The following is a 19,401-nucleotide window of genomic DNA, read 5'->3' as shown; positions in this document are numbered from 1 at the left end:
TTTGGCCACGTGGGACAACCCAGTCAGTAGCTCTGGCAAACCAAAGCAAGCCATGTGGCAACTCTGCTGACATCGGCACTGTAGCACCCGGAAAGGAGGAGGAAAAAAAAAAAAAAAAAAAAAAGGCGGCCACGTCAGCAGCCGCGTCAGCAGCCACGTCAGCAGTCCCGGCCAACCAGGGCCTGCCACGTGGCAAGATCGCGTCACTCCAAAAGGAGCCACGTTGGCGATCCGCGTGGGTGCGATCCGACGGCCCAGATCAATCACGCGATCGGACGGCCCAGATTCAATCGCACGGACGGCCCAGATTCAATCAAAAACGAACGGCCCAGATTAAAACAAAATGAACGGCTGTGATCAAAAGGCAAGGGGTTATAAATAGAACCCCCACACCAGACCACAAACCCTAGCCGCCAGCCGCTCGCCGGAGAAGACGAACCAGAGGCCGACCGCCGCCACCCCCCGCCACTCGCCGCCGCACCGGGGAAATTTCCGACCGCCGATCGAGGTAAATTTCATACCCCCGACTCGTTTTTCCCCACTGATTCCTCCTATGGCCAAATCGAAGCCGAAATCCCGGCCAAACGGCCGGAATACGCGGCCGAAGCCCAGCGGCGCCGCCGCGCCCCCTCTCGGTTTTTGCCTCCGACGAGGCCCTTCCCGGCCTCCGTTCGATGCAATTTTTATATCACCGTGATCACCATTCTTTTCTCTACAGGTTGACCGGAGCCGAATCACCAAAACACGAACCTCGCCGGAGAGCCGCTGCACCCGAGAGCGCCGCCACCGGTAAGCTCCGTTTTTCCGTATTTTTTGGCCCCCCGAGGGCCCTAGGGTTGTTTTCTGACAAGGACCAATGCGAGTGTGGCCGAATTCGGCCGAAAACGGCCGAAAACAGTCAACCTGAGGTGACTCGCCGCCGCCAGCGGCGGCGCCGTCGCCGGAGCACGGCGAAGCCGCCGTGCCGGAGTTGCGATTTGGGCCGAAAGAGGCCCTGGGCCTAATTTGGAATTTTTTTGGAACACGTGCAGGTACTGTTAGTGTGTTTCAGTTCCCCGAGAAAAATTCAGGGAAAATTAGGGACAGCCTGCAGGCGCACTGTGAATCGTATTCGGATCTCGAAAACAAGTAAGGACCCCTCACCCTATTTCCTATCACGGTATTAAAGTTCAAAATGATAAAACGGTATTTCTTGAATTAACGCATGTGTGAAATTGCTTAAGGTTGCTAATGGAGCCCGAGTCTAGTGTGATTGGTGATTTACTGTTATTTGGCCTGTTTACAGCTTTAAATGCAAAATGAGGTTTGATGTGTTCATTTTACAGATTTGTGTGCATATACTACGTTTTTATTAATCATGGGTTGAATGACTGAAAAAAACTGATACTGTATGTTGTCTGTTTGGCATGAATTACTGTTTGCTTGTTTAAATGTAAATTGATGATGTTGATTGAGGAAAAGGAAAATGAAAGATTGTATAGACTGATAATTGTATTATGGGGGTCAGCCTGACTAGATATCCTGGGAGATGGTGGACGGACCGGGTCCGTAGGGAACCCTACCGGGATTGTGGTCTTACATGCCGGACGGGGTATGAAGATCTTATGGTTTTGGCGCCCATACCGGACGGGGTATTGAGGTTTATGGTTTTGGCGCCCATACCGGACGGGGTATGGGGACGGCCCGTTTCACCCTCATACCGGACGGGGTATTGAGGTTCATGGTTTTGGCGCCCATACCGGACGGGGTATGGGGACGGCCCTGGAAACTGATTATGAATGTTAAAGGTTAACGGGTAGCGGAACCCCTATGGACCCCCACGGATACTAGTAGGCTGGTAAATGAGAAAAAAGGATATGTTGTACAATGATTGTATTACAAGAGGTGTGATAAGTGTTATGTTTTACAGCTTAGATTATTCAATGATTATGATAATGTTATTGTTTTCTCATATTGTTTTCATAAATTCCACCAAGGTAAGTGGATGGTAAAAGTTTTATTATTGATAAAAGGTTTTGTTGTAAATTATGCTCCATTGGTCTTTTTGTGGTTTTCTACCCACCTTTATCTCCGTGACGGTGAGATATCGTGATGTTCTTACTGGGCTAGTGTAGCTCACTCCTTAATTAACCATTTCAGATCAGGAAGACATGGTTCCCGAGCCCGTTCCGCAGGAGGACGACGAAGGGGATGCCTAGAGACTCTGTAGTCATACGCATAGTTTATTTTCGAGTTTTCTTTCTTAGTTAGTTTAACCTTTTATATTTTAAGTACGTTTGTTTGGTTTTTCGTGTAAGGGATGTTAATTGAAATTTTGATCTCGCTTCCGCATTCGATATGATTTAAATACTCATTTCATTTTAATATTTTCCGGGGCCGTTACAGGCACCATGCGAGAGGTCACGCAAGCGATCCACATGGCTGGCAATCTGACGATCTAGATCTTATTCCGCGCGCGTGAATAATTCAGATGCATTCAATCTTTAGACGCGATTAAACGATCAGATTCAATTTGATCATGCGGTCTAGATTCATTTTTCGAATAAGATAGATCCAACAGACGAAGAAGGGTTACGTGTTCCCGAATGAACAACCCAAATTGACATGAGGAGGGTATTTAAACATTGCGTTACAGGGAACCTTAACCTTAGCCACACCAGCTCTCGCCGGAGAAGAAAAATCAGACGCCGGAGAAAGAGCCCGACCACTGCCATCACTGCACCGGAGTCACCGCCGACTGCCAAAAAAGGTAAAAGTTTTTCCTTCATGCTCAAAATTCAATTTCGAGCTTTCTTGTAGCCATACCGGAGCAAAAGAGATGGCGGGTCAGCCGAAAACTGCGAGCAAATCTCAACCGATCTGTTGCAGCCAAAATTCAATACCCTCTCCGATGAGCCCCTTCTTATTTTTCATTTTACGCGATTTTTTGACTACCATGTTTATCGTCTCTTTCTAGTGCATGTTAGCCAAAGAGAGACCCCAGCTGCGAATGAGAACCGGTGGAGCCGTCGTACTCAGAGACACCCCCCATAAGTAGGTCTCGATTTTTTTATTTTTCTTGCCAATCAATGCCTCCTAACATGTTTTTTCGCAAGGATACTTGTAAAATCGGCTAAAACTGGCTAGGCTGAGGCGAATTAATGTCGTGGGCAGCGCAACCGATGCTAGAGCACAACGATGTTACTATGGCAGAACTCTAAAATTTGCCGAAAATGTTGTTCAACATCGATTTTGGCATTTTGGAGTATTTTTGGATACGTGATGGGTATTTTGATTTCTGTATGAAAAATTCAAGAAACCTAGAGACCATCAGGAAGTGTAGTAGATAACATGGTATTTTGAAACACCGATCTGGGTAAGAATCTCTCACTATATTCTCTGTTACGGTAAATTGAGACTTAATAATAGAATATCTTATGTTTTATAAAAAATTAAAAAAATCCTAAAAATAATTACATGTCACTAGTAGAGTCGAAATCGGTCAGTTCATATTTGCTCTTATTCACTGTGTAGTTTCTTGTGCTATTGAATTGCTTACTATTATGTTATGCGTATTTAATTGATGGTTTTGAATTATTTTCTCGGTTGTTTTGTTTACCTCACTGCACATACCTGTGTTGGTCTGTTCTGAAATAAAATATCTTAATTATGTTCTTAATATACATATCGTTTGTTTGCATAATTTACTGTTGATTTGTGAATACGAAATGTTAACATGAAATTGATGATTGATTGATGATATAAATATATGTATGGGAGGCTTATTGGGTACCCTGTAAAAGAATGGATAGATTTGGTACATAAAAAATCCTACTGTGGACTTTACCTTAGTCGAACAAACTGAGAAGTCTCATATCGGAAGGGTTTGAGAGATATAGTTCACCCTCATACCAGATGGGATATCGAGACAATGATGTATTTAACGCCCATTACCGAATGGAGTATAGAAACGACTAGGTTAACTGACAAATCTAGATATTAGGTTCACGAGTAAGGAAATATCCCTATGGACCCTCAGGGGTTCCAGTAAGTAGGTTAAAAAAGAGAATTGCTAATATTGTTTACTTGTATATGAAATCATAATATCTGAGTATTCGTCCTTATAAATTGATCTTACAAAACTCGCAATGGTAAGTACGAAATAAATAGTTTTATTTATGTTAAACGAATTTACTTAAATAAAGGGTTTCATTAGTTCTTTTATTATTTTTACCAACCTTCGATCTTTCGTATCAGTTATTAGCGTAATATTCTTACTGGCTAATATAGTTCACTTTTCTATTAACCATTTCAGATTAAGAAGAACAAAAATCATATTCTGATCAACAGGAGAGTTGTGAGTAGATTATTTCTCAGACCTCATCAAGTGTTAGTGGAGGTTAACCCCTTATGACATTTATTTACTTATTTTTAATCATTTCTTCATTTTTTTTTATGAACTGCTATAAAATATACATTTCTGTAACCCTATCAAACACTCAAATTTACTGTGTAAGAAATGTAATTCTAACATTATTGTTTGCTTCCTCATTTAAAAATACAAACTTATTTCCTTTTAAGTTCTGAAGAATTACACAATTATTCGAACTAACTAGTATTTAATCATTATCTAAATTCAATACTCTTTTAGTTTTCAATTTTAATTTATATTATATATATATATATATATATCTAGAGAAAGAAAGGGTAAACTTAAATTTTGATAACAGAAAGTAAGGAGGTGGTTTAAAATGACCCACATTAATAATTGAACTCTAATTATTGCCTCATCTTTGTTGAATGAATTCAAATTTACAAGTACTTTATAAATTATAAAAGTGGGAAACAACATTTTTTTTTTTCATAAACAACAATCACCCTCTCCCAAATCAAATTGGCTACATCCTTTTTAATAATTAAATTCAATAATCTCATAAATGAAAGTTATATTTGAACCAACAATGAAGCTTAAGGTCACCCTCTTTAGTTAAACACCATGATTGCTTCTTTTTTTTTTTTCTTTTTCTTTTTTAAATATCCCACAAACCCAAATCACAAATCTATAAGCAAATATATATATATATGTATATATTAAAATTTTATTAAATTAATTTCTACTATTACATTTGAAGAAATGGTCATGTTGATATTATTTATTTATTCTCTTTTTTACTTATTATAAAAATAAATATATGTATTTATTTTTAATATTTAATATATTATTAATCCATTTTTTGTCATTATTCTTTTGATAATTTGTCTCAAATTTAACAAAATTCTTTTTTTTTCTAAAATAAAAATTTTATAAGCTCAAAATTCTTCATTTTAATTCTATATTTATATTAAGATTATATATGAAACAAATAATATTTATTTAAAATTACTTTAAAAAATTCACATTCTAATACAACTTATAAAAAAATGTATACCCTCTTTTAAATAAATCTATAGATAATGATAAAATCAAATTGTAAATTTTATAATAACATAAAAAACTTATCTTTATTGAAATTTCATAAATTAAAATTTTACATAAATTAATGAATTTAAAATATAAAGTTCAAATTTTATCTTTAGTGAAAGTATGTATGTGTATATATATATATATATATATATATATAAATACAAATAAAATTTTCACTTTTTCTGATTATCATTATTGGTTATGATGTGAAGGTAAGGTGAAATTTAAGGATTTCACATGTGGAGAGTGAATGTCGGAGGAGGAGGAGGAGGAAGAGGAGATGTGTCTGTAAATTTTTGCTTGGCAGCTTTGAAAGCTGCTCTGCTTTCTTCATTATTCTTTGCCTACTCTCTTACTCCACTCCACTCCATCTTCTTTACAGTGACAGCCAAGCAAACAAAAACAAAATCAAACCTCACAATCAAAACCAAAAAGATACTCATTCTACTCATTCCGAGTCACTGAGTTCAAAGAAAAATATCGGAGAAAATTGACCACTCACCCGCTCAGAAACCTCACAACTCGTATGATATGGTCTCTGTTCAAGTCGGATTTTTGTTCCTTTCCTTTGTAGAAATATAGAGTGGAAAGAAAGGAAAATGTATGCATCCATGTCGGCGGATTTCATGTGAGGATCGGGACCCACTTCTCTAAGAACAAGAAGAAGAAGATCCATGTGATTAATCTTCCTACTTCTCCCTGCTTTTCTTTCTCGAATCCATGAATTATCTGCAACATTCTCTTTTTCTTTTTTATTTTTTAGTTTTTTTGGGTCGATAGAAAAATTAGCGCCTGCAATATTCTTGCGGGAAGCAAAAAAATAATGAAGTCTGCAAAAGAACACCTCCCAACATTGTTTGGAGTACTACAAGCCGAACCCACCAAGCTTTCAGAATAACAATTGAAAAATTTACAAACTTCCTCAAATCTGAACTTCTCTTCCTCTATCTCTCTCTGTTTATATCTGTAAAAGCTTGTGTCTCTCCCTGGATTTCCATGGACAGCAGGACCCGCCTTGATTATGCTCTTTTCCAGCTTACTCCCACCAGAACCAGGTACCTTTCATTCATATTGTTTTTGGGTATACATACATGTGTAAATATATGGATGTATTTATGTATAAATGGATACATTTACGTGGGTTTTCTAAATTCGTTGTGAAAATTTTGGAAGATGTGATCTGGTGATCTTTGCGGGGAAGGAGAGCGAGAAGCTGGCATCGGGGCTGTTGCAGCCGTTCGTTTCACATCTGGACTGGGCCAAAGATCAGATTTCAAAAGGTGGCTACTCCATCACTCTTCGCCCCGTTGGCTCTGATGCTTCCTGGTTCACCAAAGCCACTATGCAGAGGTTAATTTCCTTGTTTTGGTTTTGGTTTTCTCTTGACAATTTGATTGTCTTAACGGCTACTTTCTTCAATTTGGAAAATTTAGCAGAGTTAATTTGACGCTGAAAGAAACCATCCTTAAATTTCCTTGTTTAGGAGACTTCTTTTTTGAAAAGTTTTACCACTTTTTTCTATAGTAGTGAACAGTTTGGCAGTTGGATTAGACTGTGATTCTGGACTTGTAAAAAAAAAAGTTAGAAGGGAAGGCTTCTAAACACATCCTTAATATTACATGAATTCGTGACATGGGTAGCTAATCTCAGTTAAGAAAATGATTTGGAAAAAGAAAAAGATATAAACTTGTTCTTGAGATTAACTAGATATTATTTGCTTTGAGCAGATTTGTGAGATTTGTTAGCACACCAGAAATTCTTGAGAGATTTGTGACAGTAGAGAAAGAGATAGTGCAGATTGAGAATTCCATCCAGTCAAATGAAACTGCTGCTGCAACAGAAGGAGAAGGTTAGACTGGAAACTAACTTTTGCTTTCTGCAGATATCTTATAAAATTGGAGACTTTTTTTGTTTGACTTTGAGAAACAAGAATATAGACTTAGACGGGGTTGATTGTGTCAAAGGATCACTGAAACAGACCCCATCTTGCTGGGTGTATGATTTACTCTACCGTTTGGATTCTCGTATCTCATGGTGGCTATGAATCATTTTCTGTAAAGTCTCATAGTTTAATTTTCTGGAAATGCTGCAGAAATTTTATTAGTGCAGACTGTTGATTGAATATAAATTAGAAATTTTCTGGAAAGGCTCTCTAAAGTATTTATTGTTGATTGATTTGTGATTCGATCTACTTTCTTTAAACTGACAGGAAATGACTCGGTTACTAAATGGAATCCCTCGAAGTTAACAGCCTCGTCTAAGGTATGTCCTAATCATAACATAATTGTTCAATCATATTTTCACACAAAATCATGTAATCATTTGAGTCCTTTATATCATGATGTTGTATTTAGTCAAAAGGGGAATCTAATGGGACCAGTGGTGATGTACCAGAAGAAAATTCCAAGTAAGTTACACCATTCCGGTACTTGACATATTTGATGGTAGTACAAGCATAATTGTAATTCATTTATATTCTCATGGATTGATTGTTCAGCTGGGGGTGATGAACAGGATACGTCTTCAGCGTGTTCTGGAAACTAGGAAGGCAGTACTCAGCAAAGAGCAAGCAATGGCTTATGCCCGTGCTTTAGTTGCTGGGTTCGAACTGGACTTTATAGATGATCTTATATCCTTTGCAGATGCTTTTGGAGCATCACGTCTAAGGTAAGCTGGAACTTCAATAAATAGTTTTGGTTATACCAAACTGCTTCTTTGGTGACGAAATTAGTGGCTTGGTATCTAAAAGAATCATTTCTGTAACTTAGTGCTTCAGTTAAAATTTAAAATCAGTATCTGATTTCTCAGGGAAGCTTGCATAAATTTCATGGAATTATGCAAGAAAAAAAATGAAGACAGGCTCTGGATGGATGAAATTGCAGCAATGCAGGCCTGCTCTCGGCCAGACTTGTCTTTTATGGGAAATTCTGGAATTATACTTGCTGGTGAAGATAACGATATGATGAACGTGGCGGCGTTCTCTGGTGGGAAGCAGAATGGTTCAGTGGATGCTTCAAGTCAGGGAAGTGCAGAGGTTAACCAAGGTACATTTTCCCTTGGGACCCTTGCACAGTTGATCAACTTCCAAATTTCATCCTTACTATGTTTGTACGAATCTGGAGATATAGTAGAACTATTTGCAAACTCACACTAAATTTAACTAAAAGAAAATGTAAATTCTATTGTAAAATAAAATTTACATAAACTCAAATAAATTTCTAGATTTTTTTCCAAATATAGCCTTAAGAGTGATCTTTTGATTTGAGGCCTCTGGTAAATCGAAATCTGCAAATGGATAAGGTCACCTGTTCACTTAATGTTTTTTTTAGAAAAGAACTCCCTGTGAGCTTTCTTCTTTCTTTTATTTGATAAAGCAATAATATAAAGTAAAAGGAGCTTGTTCATTATGTCGTCATTCATTTCTTGTCACGGAGTCATAATATGACATTTATGACTATCTCCATCATTAATGTCTTTGGCTACAATTTCTACTGAATTACTTCAAAGATGGTTACTTTCAAGTAACTCCTGAATCAATCTTTTGATGCTGAATAATGTCTAGTACAGATGGTAGCTTGCCAACATCGCAGATGCTACCCACTGATGGGAAACCTCAGGTGCCAATGCAATGGCCACCACCATACATGCACAATTTTCACATGTTCCAACAAGTCCCATACCAGGGATACCTTTTCCCGGGAATGCAGGGTGCCTCGCCATATTATCCTGGGAACATGCAATGGCCGCCTCCAAATATGGAAGATTCTAGTCCTAATCATGATTGGGAACCTGGTGACCATAGGAATCAGAAATCATCTTCTAGGAGCAAGAAGAAATCGTCACGTGGAAAAGGATTGGAGAATTCAAAGCAAAACCAATCCACTGAGTCTCCTGATTCCAGCTGTGAGAGTGAATCAGATGAGCAGGGCAGTGAGATGCGCAAGAAAAAGCATGGGAAGAAGTCCTCACGGAAGGTAGTTATTCGCAACATTAACTACATTACTTCAAAGAGGAATGGAGAGAAGGGAAGTGATTCTGAGGATGAATCTGATGAGGAGGATTTTATTGATGGAGATTCGCTCAAACAACAGGTGGAGGAAGCTGTTGGATCAGTAGAGAGGCGTCATAAATTAACTTCACGCCATCATAGAAAACGTGAGAGTGGCAAGAACCATAATAATGGTTCATACGACGCAGCTGATCAGGAAACAAATAATGCTGCTGCAAATTCTGATGGAAAGAAAGGAAATGACAATTGGGATGCTTTCCAGAACCTCCTGATGAAGGAGAAAGATTCTGATAGTTTTGGACTAGAACCACTTCTTGTCCAGGGGGAATCCCTTTCAACTAAGAGCTCTGATGAGAGAAGTTTGTTGGCATTGAACATGGAGTCTGAGGGAGTAAGAAAGCAACGAGTAATTTCAAGTGACTCTTTTGTTGCTATGAAAGATACAAGGGCTGAAGGTGAAACTCGCAATGATACTTTTGAAATGGCTGCAAATGCCCGGCCAATTGTTAGGACAAGGGGAAGCACCTATGAGGAGGAGTTATTTTCACAAAGAACTGGAAATCCAGGTAATTCTTTGCAAGTTAATATATCCGATTATGCTGGAGAGTCTACCGTGATCAGAAGTCGCGGAGAAAGAGACTGGTTTATCAGTAAAAATGAACCAGCAAATCCAGATGAGAGCATAGGCCTCAAAAGCTTTGACGGTGATCTTGCATCAATTGCTGGTGTCCATTCTTGCGTTCAGAAGAAAAATGAGAATGCTTTGACTGATGACTCTTTTATGGTACAAGCTCGATCTACAGGAGATGATCAATCTGATTATCAGTTAAGGACGGACATAAGCATGGTTCCGGACATTGTTGGAGCCACTCACTATAAAAATGGCACACCTGAAGTGTCTCATGGTAAGCCAAAGAATGTTAGTGCACATGAACCAGATGACCTCTTCATGGTGCTTGGACGTGATTCAGCCATTGAGGATGCTGTTACGCCTTGGACTCCAGAAATTAACTATGAAAATGATATCTTGGCAGCTGAAGCAAGTGTAAGACACTGTGATGCTGAAGCAAATGGAGATGCTGATAATAAACTGTCTTCTGATGGTAAGGGCAGTAGTACTAAAAATTGTGGAATTGCTGGAGGAAAAGCTCCTAGTAAAGATGCAAGATCTAAAGTTCCAAATGGACCTGTTGGGAGGAGTAAATCTGATCTCGCATCAAGGAGCAGGAAACCACCTTCTGGGAGCAGAACAGCAGTCCCTAAGAGCAAATTTGAGAAGGTATGTAAAAAAATATCCATTCATTGACTTCCACCTTTGGTTCACTGGAGAGAGAAAGAAAGAGTGAGCATGAATAGAGGGAGATATCCTGGTAGGACAACTTTTCGTTCTTTTGCTTTTTCATGGAAAAGGGTGCAAATATCTTATAATGGTTTATTGAATTTACAACTACACCATTGCATTTTGCATTGAAATTTGATGCAAATAAATACTGCTTCTTCCACCATTTAAAGTGATTCTCAATAACTTGCATGGTTTAAGTTCTTGTTTGTCCACACTTTACCTTTTTCCTTTTTAATTATATACTATATCATTATCATGCAATGACCTTGTGACACTTGTTTTCTTAACTTTCTCATTTAATATCAATCTGGAAATGGCTTCCTAATCTGTCAAGGTCCCTTACAGGGGCCAGTATTTGCTACCAATGGCACAAAATAATCCAGTGCATATTAACAACTTGTGAATTCCTTAACTGAGTTAAATATCTATCTTTTCTTTTTAATTTGCTTTTACTCTTGCAAACAGGAAGAAGAGAACAGGAAGAGAATGGAGGAGCTACTGATTCAGCGGCAAAAGAGAATTGCTGAAAAAAGTGCTACCGGTGGTTCTAGTCCACTCACATCCAAGAAAGCTTCAACAGAAAATAGGACTGGTAAAGCTTCTACCAAAAATGAGAAGGCGAAAATTCAGTCACCAGCTGAAGAAACCAAGAAAATAAATAAACCGGTTCTAAGGAGTTCCACCATTGATCGACTTGCAACTGCACGGACAGTTCCAAAGGAGTTGCCGATTAAATCAAAATCCAGCCAACCCAAAAAGTTGTCTCAAAAGGCAAATGGAACTGCAGCAACCTTATCACAGAATATTGCTTGCGCTGATGATAAAAAGTCGACACCAAAAAAAAGCATATCTTCTGATAAGAAAAATGGTCAAAATAACATAGGCAAGTTGCTTTCTCATGAGTCTGATCTGAAGAGTAAGGAGGATCCAAAAGAAGCCGCAACAAGATTGCTAGTGGAATTAGCAGAAGAGAAAGCAACTCAACATGCTGATATTGTTGATGACTTCAAAAACATCAAGGAATTGCACAGTATTTCGTCAATCGAGAAGATCGAAGCTGAAGGCAATTTACCTTCACAGGTTAAGACAGATGATAAAAACTCCAATGGGGTGAATACTGAAGATGAGTTGGCACAGTCAAAATACTTGAATGGTGATCGAGAAATATTGAATGAATCAACAGCCATTTGTGAAGACAAAAATATCTCTAATGATTCTAGTGAACATACTCCTGAAATAACGGTTCATCCTAAATCAACAGCACCCAAGAAAGTTGTGAAGTTTTCTGATGTGACAATGGAGGATAATGTTGTAGTAAACCAGCATTATCTCTTGTCAAAAGTTTCTGAGATAGAAATCTCAACCCCTCCAACTGATGAAATGAGCACAGAACAAGTCCACTCCAGAAAAAAGTGGAGCAGTCAAGAGCACTCTCCTAAAGCTGCAAAAGGCTTTAGAAAGCTTCTTTTGTTTGGACGAAAAGGCCGAACATGATATCATGGAATGAGTTTGCTCGTAGATTAACGTGTCCATCATGTTTGGTTCGGGGTTAAAATTTGGATTCTTTAAGAGCCGGAAACGAACAACCAACAGTATATAGCAATCATTTGGCTAATGCATTCCGTATAGGACATTGTGTTAAACAAGGTAATTCGCTCCCTCACATAATAAGGCCTTTTGGTTTGTGTCGCCGCCACAAGGATTCATGTCGTAATTTATTTGGATCTACGAAGACCTTGATTGATATATTGTCTGATACTGCAGACATGCAGTATCTTTACTTGTTGATTGTTATTCCCATTTGTATGTGATTTGATATACATTTGATGGTATTATCTTTGAATTGCTTGTAAGTAGTAGTCAAATTCTTTGCTGTGTGTAAAGCTCTGTAGTTGCTGAAGTTTCAGAATATATATTCTTTGCTTGTTTGTTATCCTTTCGTATCTGCAGAATTCATCGTTTATTCAACAGATTAAGATCGAGAATAAAATTATAATTAATCAAAGATCAATTTTATCAACAAATATGTTTAAGGGTGACAAAGAAATTCATCATATAATAAATTTAAACCGAGCTATTTAAACATGTTCTAAAATAGTAATTATCGGATCAAATTTAAGATTCAAAACTTACACAAAACTCAAATACATTATATTATTATGCACTCGTATCGTATCTGTAACGTATTCAAATTTTTTTGTTTCATGAATATATCGAGATTGAATTTCGAAAAAAAAAAAAATTCATGGTTAGTTACATTTTCTTTAAAAGAAAAATTAGAATTTCACCCATAAATTATTAAAATATTTCTGTAAATAAAAAAAAAAAAATTGACCTCGTTGGACCTCAGTCAACGGAGAGATCTCGGGCCCACAATTATTTGACATCGCCTACGTGGCGCGAAATCACTGGAGGAGGTGCAGGAGTATGAACTGTACCCAGATGTACCATATCAAAAGTAATAATAAATTAATAGCTGTAGGAAAAAGACAGTCACAACACAATGAACCGCAAAGGCGCTCTTCTGTCGCAATCTTTGATGGATTGCGTTTTTCCCACGCGTCCCAAGAACTCGCCAGATCAGCCGTTGGATTTAAAGCATTTACTTATTTTTTTTACCAAAATTAATTATTATTCGTTGGATTTCTTCGCCGACAATTAGTTAATTTTATATTAATTTTAATTAAACATAAATTATAATGAGTTAATTAGAGATTAACATTCAGGTGGGAATTTAAAAAAAAAAAAATGAAGACTGTAAATGGAAGATTTCTAAGCTTTGCCGGTGAAATTGCCATTTTCAATGAATGGGTAACGCGTCCTTTTCTTCTGGTAATAATACTTTCTTCTTCTTCCTTCAATTGAAATCAATAAATAAAATTACTATTTTTTTAAATTGTTATCTTTTTAATAAGCTTCTTCTTCAATTCAAAACCAGCAGTCACTTTTATATCTACGGAGAGAGAGAGAGTGAGTTTGGGAGAGAAAAAAGAAAGGAGCAGGGACTTAGATCTTCTTGTGCATTGAAGCAGGACATCAATGGCGTCGAAGCTGCTGTTGATTCTTGTGTTTGCGTTGGATCTCATAGCTTTCGGATTAGCAGTTGCAGCCGAGCAGAGGAGAAGTACCGTGAGTTGTTTTTCTTTATTATTCTCGCTCTCAGTGCTTCAATGGTGGTTTCCCGGTATCTGGGGTTGTTTAATAATTGTTATGCTTCGATGGGTTTTGTTTAGTTAGGGGGAGGAATGTTTGTGTAGTTTCTGGGTTTTGCTGTTTGGTTGCTGAGAAAATTTGCAGGAACAATGGTAAGCAAAGTTTGGTTTCTTCTTGGTTAGGGGTAGGAATAAGAAATCTGAACAAGTTAAAGATATTACACCTAATTCAAGTTGCTGGTTAATCTTGTACGGAAATTACTAGATCTATATTACCCAACATTTATTTTTTCTGAATTTGAGAATGAAAATGGCAGATCTCTTGCTGTCGGAGCATGAAAAGTCACTGACTAATACATACCTTTTTTCCTTATCATTTAGTTAGAACTTAGAATTAGATCCCCAAGACACAGGTTATCATTAATGGTTAACACTTTTTTTTCAGTATTCTCTATTGTATTTATGGTGAATGCCTTGAAGGTTAGCAATTGCCTTAGAAATTCTCCATGTAGGGAAAGATTGGATTTGTGTCTGATGTTATTTATTCTGGGTATAGCTGGCTGTTAAGGAATTCTGGTTGTTAATGAATTAAGTATAGTTTTATCATCTATTTGTGATGTCATGATTACAGGCCAAGGTTGTCGACGACAGTGAAAAGGAGTATACTTACTGTGTGTATGATTCAGACATAGCAACTGGCTATGGTGTTGGTGCATTTTTGCTCCTCTTGGCCAGTCAAGTGCTTATAATGTGGGCAAGCAGATGCTTCTGCTGTGGCAAGACTTTGAGCCCTGGAGGTTCAAGGGCTTGGGCTGTCATTCTCTTCATAATCTGCTGGTATGTGTTCACACAACTATTGTACAATCTATACAATCTATCACATTTGGGTTTCTGCTAGATTACACTATCCAACTATATATATATATATATATGTGCTCATGTAGTATTAGACTCCGAACATAACAGCACTTGGTCTTTGGCTGCAATCTGGCATGATTTTGAGCCCGTCATGTTTTTGTCTCATGGCCATGTATATGCCTGCCTGATTACCTACGCCCTCTTGTGTGATCAGGTTCCCAAATACGAGTATTCGCGACAGTTTATTTGTTTGGATAGCTTTGCTTATAGTTATGCAATTTTGGGTTAGAACCTAACATAAGGAAGGAAGGGCTCAATTTTATTATTTATTTTGTAATTTGACATTTTCCTTCAAGCGCAAGTATAATTGCACTTGAACCAGACAGGCTCCTGCAGAATTGTGCATACAAACATGCACACAAGTGGAGTTGCTGCATACATATACATAGCTAAAGGTTTTACACCATTGGTTTTTCTAAAGTTAAAATTTAGATTTGTAGTGAAGAGCCAACAACAGCCAAGCTAGTAGGAGATATTGTATCTAAAAGCTTTGTATATGGACTTAAAAACCCCATTTTTCTTTTCATTATACTTTCGTTGTTTTTTATTATTCTTGCCTATCACCTATCCCAGGTTGTTTTTTATCATCGCCGAGGCTTGCTTGTTTGCGGGTTCTATCAGGAATGCCTACCACACCAGGTACAGGACCTTTTTCAACGAAAATCCTCCCTCTTGCCAAACTGTGAGGAAGGGAGTTTTTGCTGCAGGAGCAGCATTCATTTTCTTCACTACAATCGTCTCCGAATTCTACTACATCTGCTACTCAAGGGCAAGGGAAAGCTTCCAACCATATGGCGGAAGAGAGGCCGGCGTGGGTATGGGAACCTATAAATGAGTCGGTAACAGAACTATATCGCTCTCTAGCTGTGCCTTGATTTAATTAGCTTACTTCAGTTGCTGCTCTGAGTTGAATGATTGTATTAAGATTTGGAGTTATTAGTAGTAGACCATATTGTACTTGTAATTGATGATTCTTTTTCTACCATCTGGCTATTTTTCACATTGTAAAATTTTGGGTTATTAATCCTATACATATCAATAACACAAGGTGATTGTTCTTGTGTCTGTTATACTACTTGGAGATCAGTTGGACAATGTAGGTAAACATGTAAGTAGGTTGTGGGATGAAGAATCTAGTTTCTTCATCTTCATCTTCATCCTGTTACTATATATGATGTATTGATTGTATAATACAAGTTTCTCTAGTTTCCTCCCCATGGAGGCTTATGTTCTTTCTGAGGATGATCTGATTAACTCGTCTTGAATTTCTTTCCTGAGACTGTTCTGATTGGCTAGATTCAAACTTGTAATGGTTAATCATATACATTGATCCATAGTCTTTCTTTGAAATAAATTTTGAAATAATAATAATACTAACATTACATTTACTTTATTAAGAGACAGCATAATTTCTACTAAGGTTTTAGTGATAGAATAAAAATATTTTTTAAATCAATAAATCTGTAAATTTAAATACGTAATATCTTACTGAATTAATGAAAAATATAAGTGGAAGTGTACTTAAATTAATAGTGTAAGAATTATTTATACTTTATAATTGTTTGCATTCTATAATAAGTATTTTTAGGAATCAACACAATATTTTAAAATTAATTTTTTCTGATTGACGGAATTTTAAAAAAAATAAAATGTTGATTTTGTGATTCGAAAACTATAATCGTTTTTTATATTGATAAATTTTTATAATTTTTATTTTATTCATTATAAAACGAAAATATTATAAAAATTATATTTTGTACATTACAACTCAATGTTTAAGTTGATATTTTTTTTAATCGTATTTAATTATTTTTAAATGAATTCATTAAATTAATAATTTGATACGTAGTTTGAAAAAATCCAACACTTAATTAGCTATGATTGAAATTTCATAGCTTCTACTATAGTTTGAATCAAAACTGAAATATATGTGTGTGTGTGTGTATATATATATATATAGATATGCTAATTATTATGTTAATCTTTCTAATTAAAAATTTCTGAGTGAGATGGTACAAAATAGAGAGGTGTTTTTCTAAAAACTCCTCCCCTAAACGACGACGTTTTGGTGGCAATTAAGGGGATAAAAAAAAGAGAATGGGCTGGGCCTTCTGTGTATTAAAAGAAAAGAAGTAATGGGCAACTTCAAAATGAATTGGATTAATTTGAGTTAGCATTTAAAAGCAATATTATCTATTAATTAATTATTTTTATTAGAACAAAACATAATTAAGAACATTAAACATATAATTTAACATTTTATTCAGGAAAATAATATTTTTAATGATAAATTCAATGATTCTTAACACAAAAATCATAGATATAAAAATAAAATAATTACATTAATTATATAAACTTATGATATACAAACCTATATAATTTTAAACGATGAAAATATATATAAATAGCTATATTTATATTTCTTATACCCTAATTTTTAATGTCATTTTTCATAATTATATTAATTATTCTTTAAATAGCACCTTTTTTTTGTTTTAGATGTAATTTTATATAGATTTATTAATTCATATGACAAATAGAAAAGTAAAATCTATATAGTTTAGAAATTAAGGACATAATAAATGTAATAATTATAAGTATACTAAAATTAAACCAATTAAACAATATCATATATTACTGGTTAAACTTATAATTATTTGGTTTATTAAGTAATTAATAAATTTGAATTATAAGTATAAATTAATTCATAATTTCACAATATTTGTAAGCATTATAAATGCCCATTTTCATTATCTTCTTCTCGTGCATTTTTTCTTTGTTTATATATTTTTAAATATGTAAATTAGTAGCTCGCATAATTCGAGTAATTTTTAAATTCTATAATAACCTACAAATATTATAAATTTTTTATGTTCGATATTTACACATATATAAATTTATAAACTGTTATTTATAGTAATTAAATAGATGATTCATTAATCTGATATTTTATTTTTTCTCATCAACTCATAACGGTTAAAACTATATGAAATAACACTCAAAATAATAGATAACCGTTATAAAAGAAAACGTACTTTGATGAAATGTATATCCTTAAAATAAATTATATAATTAAATTATAATAATATAAACGATTACCATCATATTTAATTATCATGAATATATTTTAATATTTTTTTCATATATAAAATGAGTATATGTTTATTTTTCATTTAAATCTTTTATTAAGTAAAATTCTAAAATTTTTGTGCATAATAGTTAAATAGAAAGAATAAATAAGTAAGAATATTAATTTTTTTTTTTTCAATTGATCTCTCGATCACAATATGACTGTATTATATTCGAATAGTATGTAACTCTAACTTTATATTATTTTAAAAAATATATATATATTGAATTCAATAAAAATAATTTTTACATTAAATTTTTTTATATAAATAAGTACAGCATAATTATTGACATTTAATATAAATTAATATATATATATATATAGATGATATATTACTAGTGATCTGTCATTAGCTATATAAGTCATTATCATTGACAATTCAATTAATTGCCAACTTGATAAATAAAAAAAATCATAAATTTTCTTAATTATTTTTTATTTTTAGACTGTACCCACTTCCCTCTTAATCATGATTATTGTGGGAGATTGATTAATTTCCAAAGCAAAGCACGTTAGATTGATTAATTTTATTTCTCTTAATTTTAATTTAATTAGTAATTAGTTAATTAATTAATTAATTAATTAATTAATGAAATTAAAGCAAGAGAATCCATTTCAAGTTTAAACAGGCTGTTGGGAATCAAGCAACGTGGTGTGTCTTGGTGTCTTCGTTTTTTTATATATTGGAATTTTATTTTAATAATACATTAATTAATTAATTAATGTATTATTTATTTAATAGTGATTTGTAAATGGTGGAAGGCATGTGTAGAAGTACAAAGGGTGTCCAAGAAATGGGAAGAGAAGTAGTAACCCTTTCATAATCTCAATAGGCATAATTTGCCTAATTTTGTTTATTCAAATTTAAAAGGGTATTAATAATAATAATAACAACAATAATAATAATAATATATTTTTATACCAATATAATATAATGTTTAATAACTTTAAATTATAATTTATAACTCGCAGTTGATTAGAGTTTACTGTAATGATTAAAGTAATTAATTAAAAAAGTAGTACGACAATGTTTAGAGTTAAACTCTCTCAAAAGTGAAATTTTGGATATAAAAGAACGGTTTTAACTATTTCATGAACTACTGTATTACATTGTCTTGTAACCTACTTAATTGAAACGTCAGTTCTCAACTTCAACATGGTTCTGCGATCTACTATGATGAAATCGTATTCTGAATCATCTTCATCCCGAGCTGTCAATGCATTGTATACCTTATGGACGTTAACCTCCGTGATTCATGACCTTTGGACATGTGCGTGTATATACTCCAGTGCACTCAGGCACCCTAGTAGTTTCGTAGCATATGCTGAGCGATATTCCTTCAAACGTCACGAGAACACAACCAACGCATTGTCAATGATCGTGATTTGAATACAAATATATAGATT

At 35.0% G+C, this 19,401-nt stretch overlaps 2 protein-coding genes across 3 annotated transcripts; both read left to right on the top strand.

Moving 5' to 3' along the window:
* Positions 1-5,652: 5,652 nt before the first annotated feature.
* Positions 5,653-12,727, top strand: CIP7 (COP1-interacting protein 7). 2 transcript variants are annotated; one of them, XM_022038963.2, is made up of 9 exons: positions 5,653-6,498; positions 6,617-6,793; positions 7,171-7,292; positions 7,653-7,705; positions 7,798-7,850; positions 7,958-8,110; positions 8,252-8,487; positions 9,011-10,731; positions 11,260-12,727. In XM_022038963.2, exons 1-9 carry the CDS (start codon positions 6,440-6,442, stop codon positions 12,286-12,288), a joined length of 3,603 nt encoding a protein of 1,200 aa, XP_021894655.2. In that variant the 5' UTR covers positions 5,653-6,439; the 3' UTR covers positions 12,289-12,727. The 2 variants fall into 2 exon arrangements, with proteins under 2 accessions (XP_021894655.2, XP_088075099.1); XM_088218973.1 differs by lacking the exons at positions 5,653-6,498; positions 6,617-6,793; positions 7,171-7,292 and having other exon boundaries at positions 7,941-8,110.
* Positions 12,728-13,521: 794 nt separating this feature from the next.
* On the top strand, positions 13,522-16,096 carry LOC110812342 (uncharacterized). Its single transcript, XM_022039100.2, has 4 exons — positions 13,522-13,626; positions 13,736-13,923; positions 14,578-14,783; positions 15,438-16,096. The coding sequence occupies exons 2-4, from the start codon at positions 13,834-13,836 to the stop codon at positions 15,697-15,699; spliced, it is 558 nt and encodes a 185-aa protein (XP_021894792.2). The 5' UTR covers positions 13,522-13,626; positions 13,736-13,833; the 3' UTR covers positions 15,700-16,096.
* The last annotated feature ends 3,305 nt before the right edge of the window (positions 16,097-19,401 follow it).

Source organism: Carica papaya, chromosome 4, assembly GCF_054855325.1.
Source record: "Carica papaya isolate Zhongbai chromosome 4, ASM5485532v1, whole genome shotgun sequence".
NCBI lineage: Eukaryota > Viridiplantae > Streptophyta > Magnoliopsida > Brassicales > Caricaceae > Carica > Carica papaya.
The sequence above is the reverse complement of the archived record's forward strand: the minus strand, read 5'-3'. Positions and strand labels throughout refer to the sequence as shown.

Excerpts from the sequence above, each read along its gene's own strand:
- CIP7 (XM_022038963.2), top strand. The coding sequence starts at position 6,440 with ATGGACAGCAGGACCCGCCTTGATTATGCTCTTTTCCAGCTTACTCCC. Across the intron at positions 6,794-7,170 it reads ACCAAAGCCACTATGCAGAG|ATTTGTGAGATTTGTTAGCA; the intron begins GTTAATTTCCTT and ends TGCTTTGAGCAG. Across the intron at positions 8,488-9,010 it reads AAGTGCAGAGGTTAACCAAG|ATGGTAGCTTGCCAACATCG; the intron begins GTACATTTTCCC and ends TGTCTAGTACAG.
- LOC110812342 (XM_022039100.2), top strand. The coding sequence starts at position 13,834 with ATGGCGTCGAAGCTGCTGTTGATTCTTGTGTTTGCGTTGGATCTCATA. Across the intron at positions 13,924-14,577 it reads CCGAGCAGAGGAGAAGTACC|GCCAAGGTTGTCGACGACAG; the intron begins GTGAGTTGTTTT and ends TCATGATTACAG. Across the intron at positions 14,784-15,437 it reads ATTCTCTTCATAATCTGCTG|GTTGTTTTTTATCATCGCCG; the intron begins GTATGTGTTCAC and ends CACCTATCCCAG.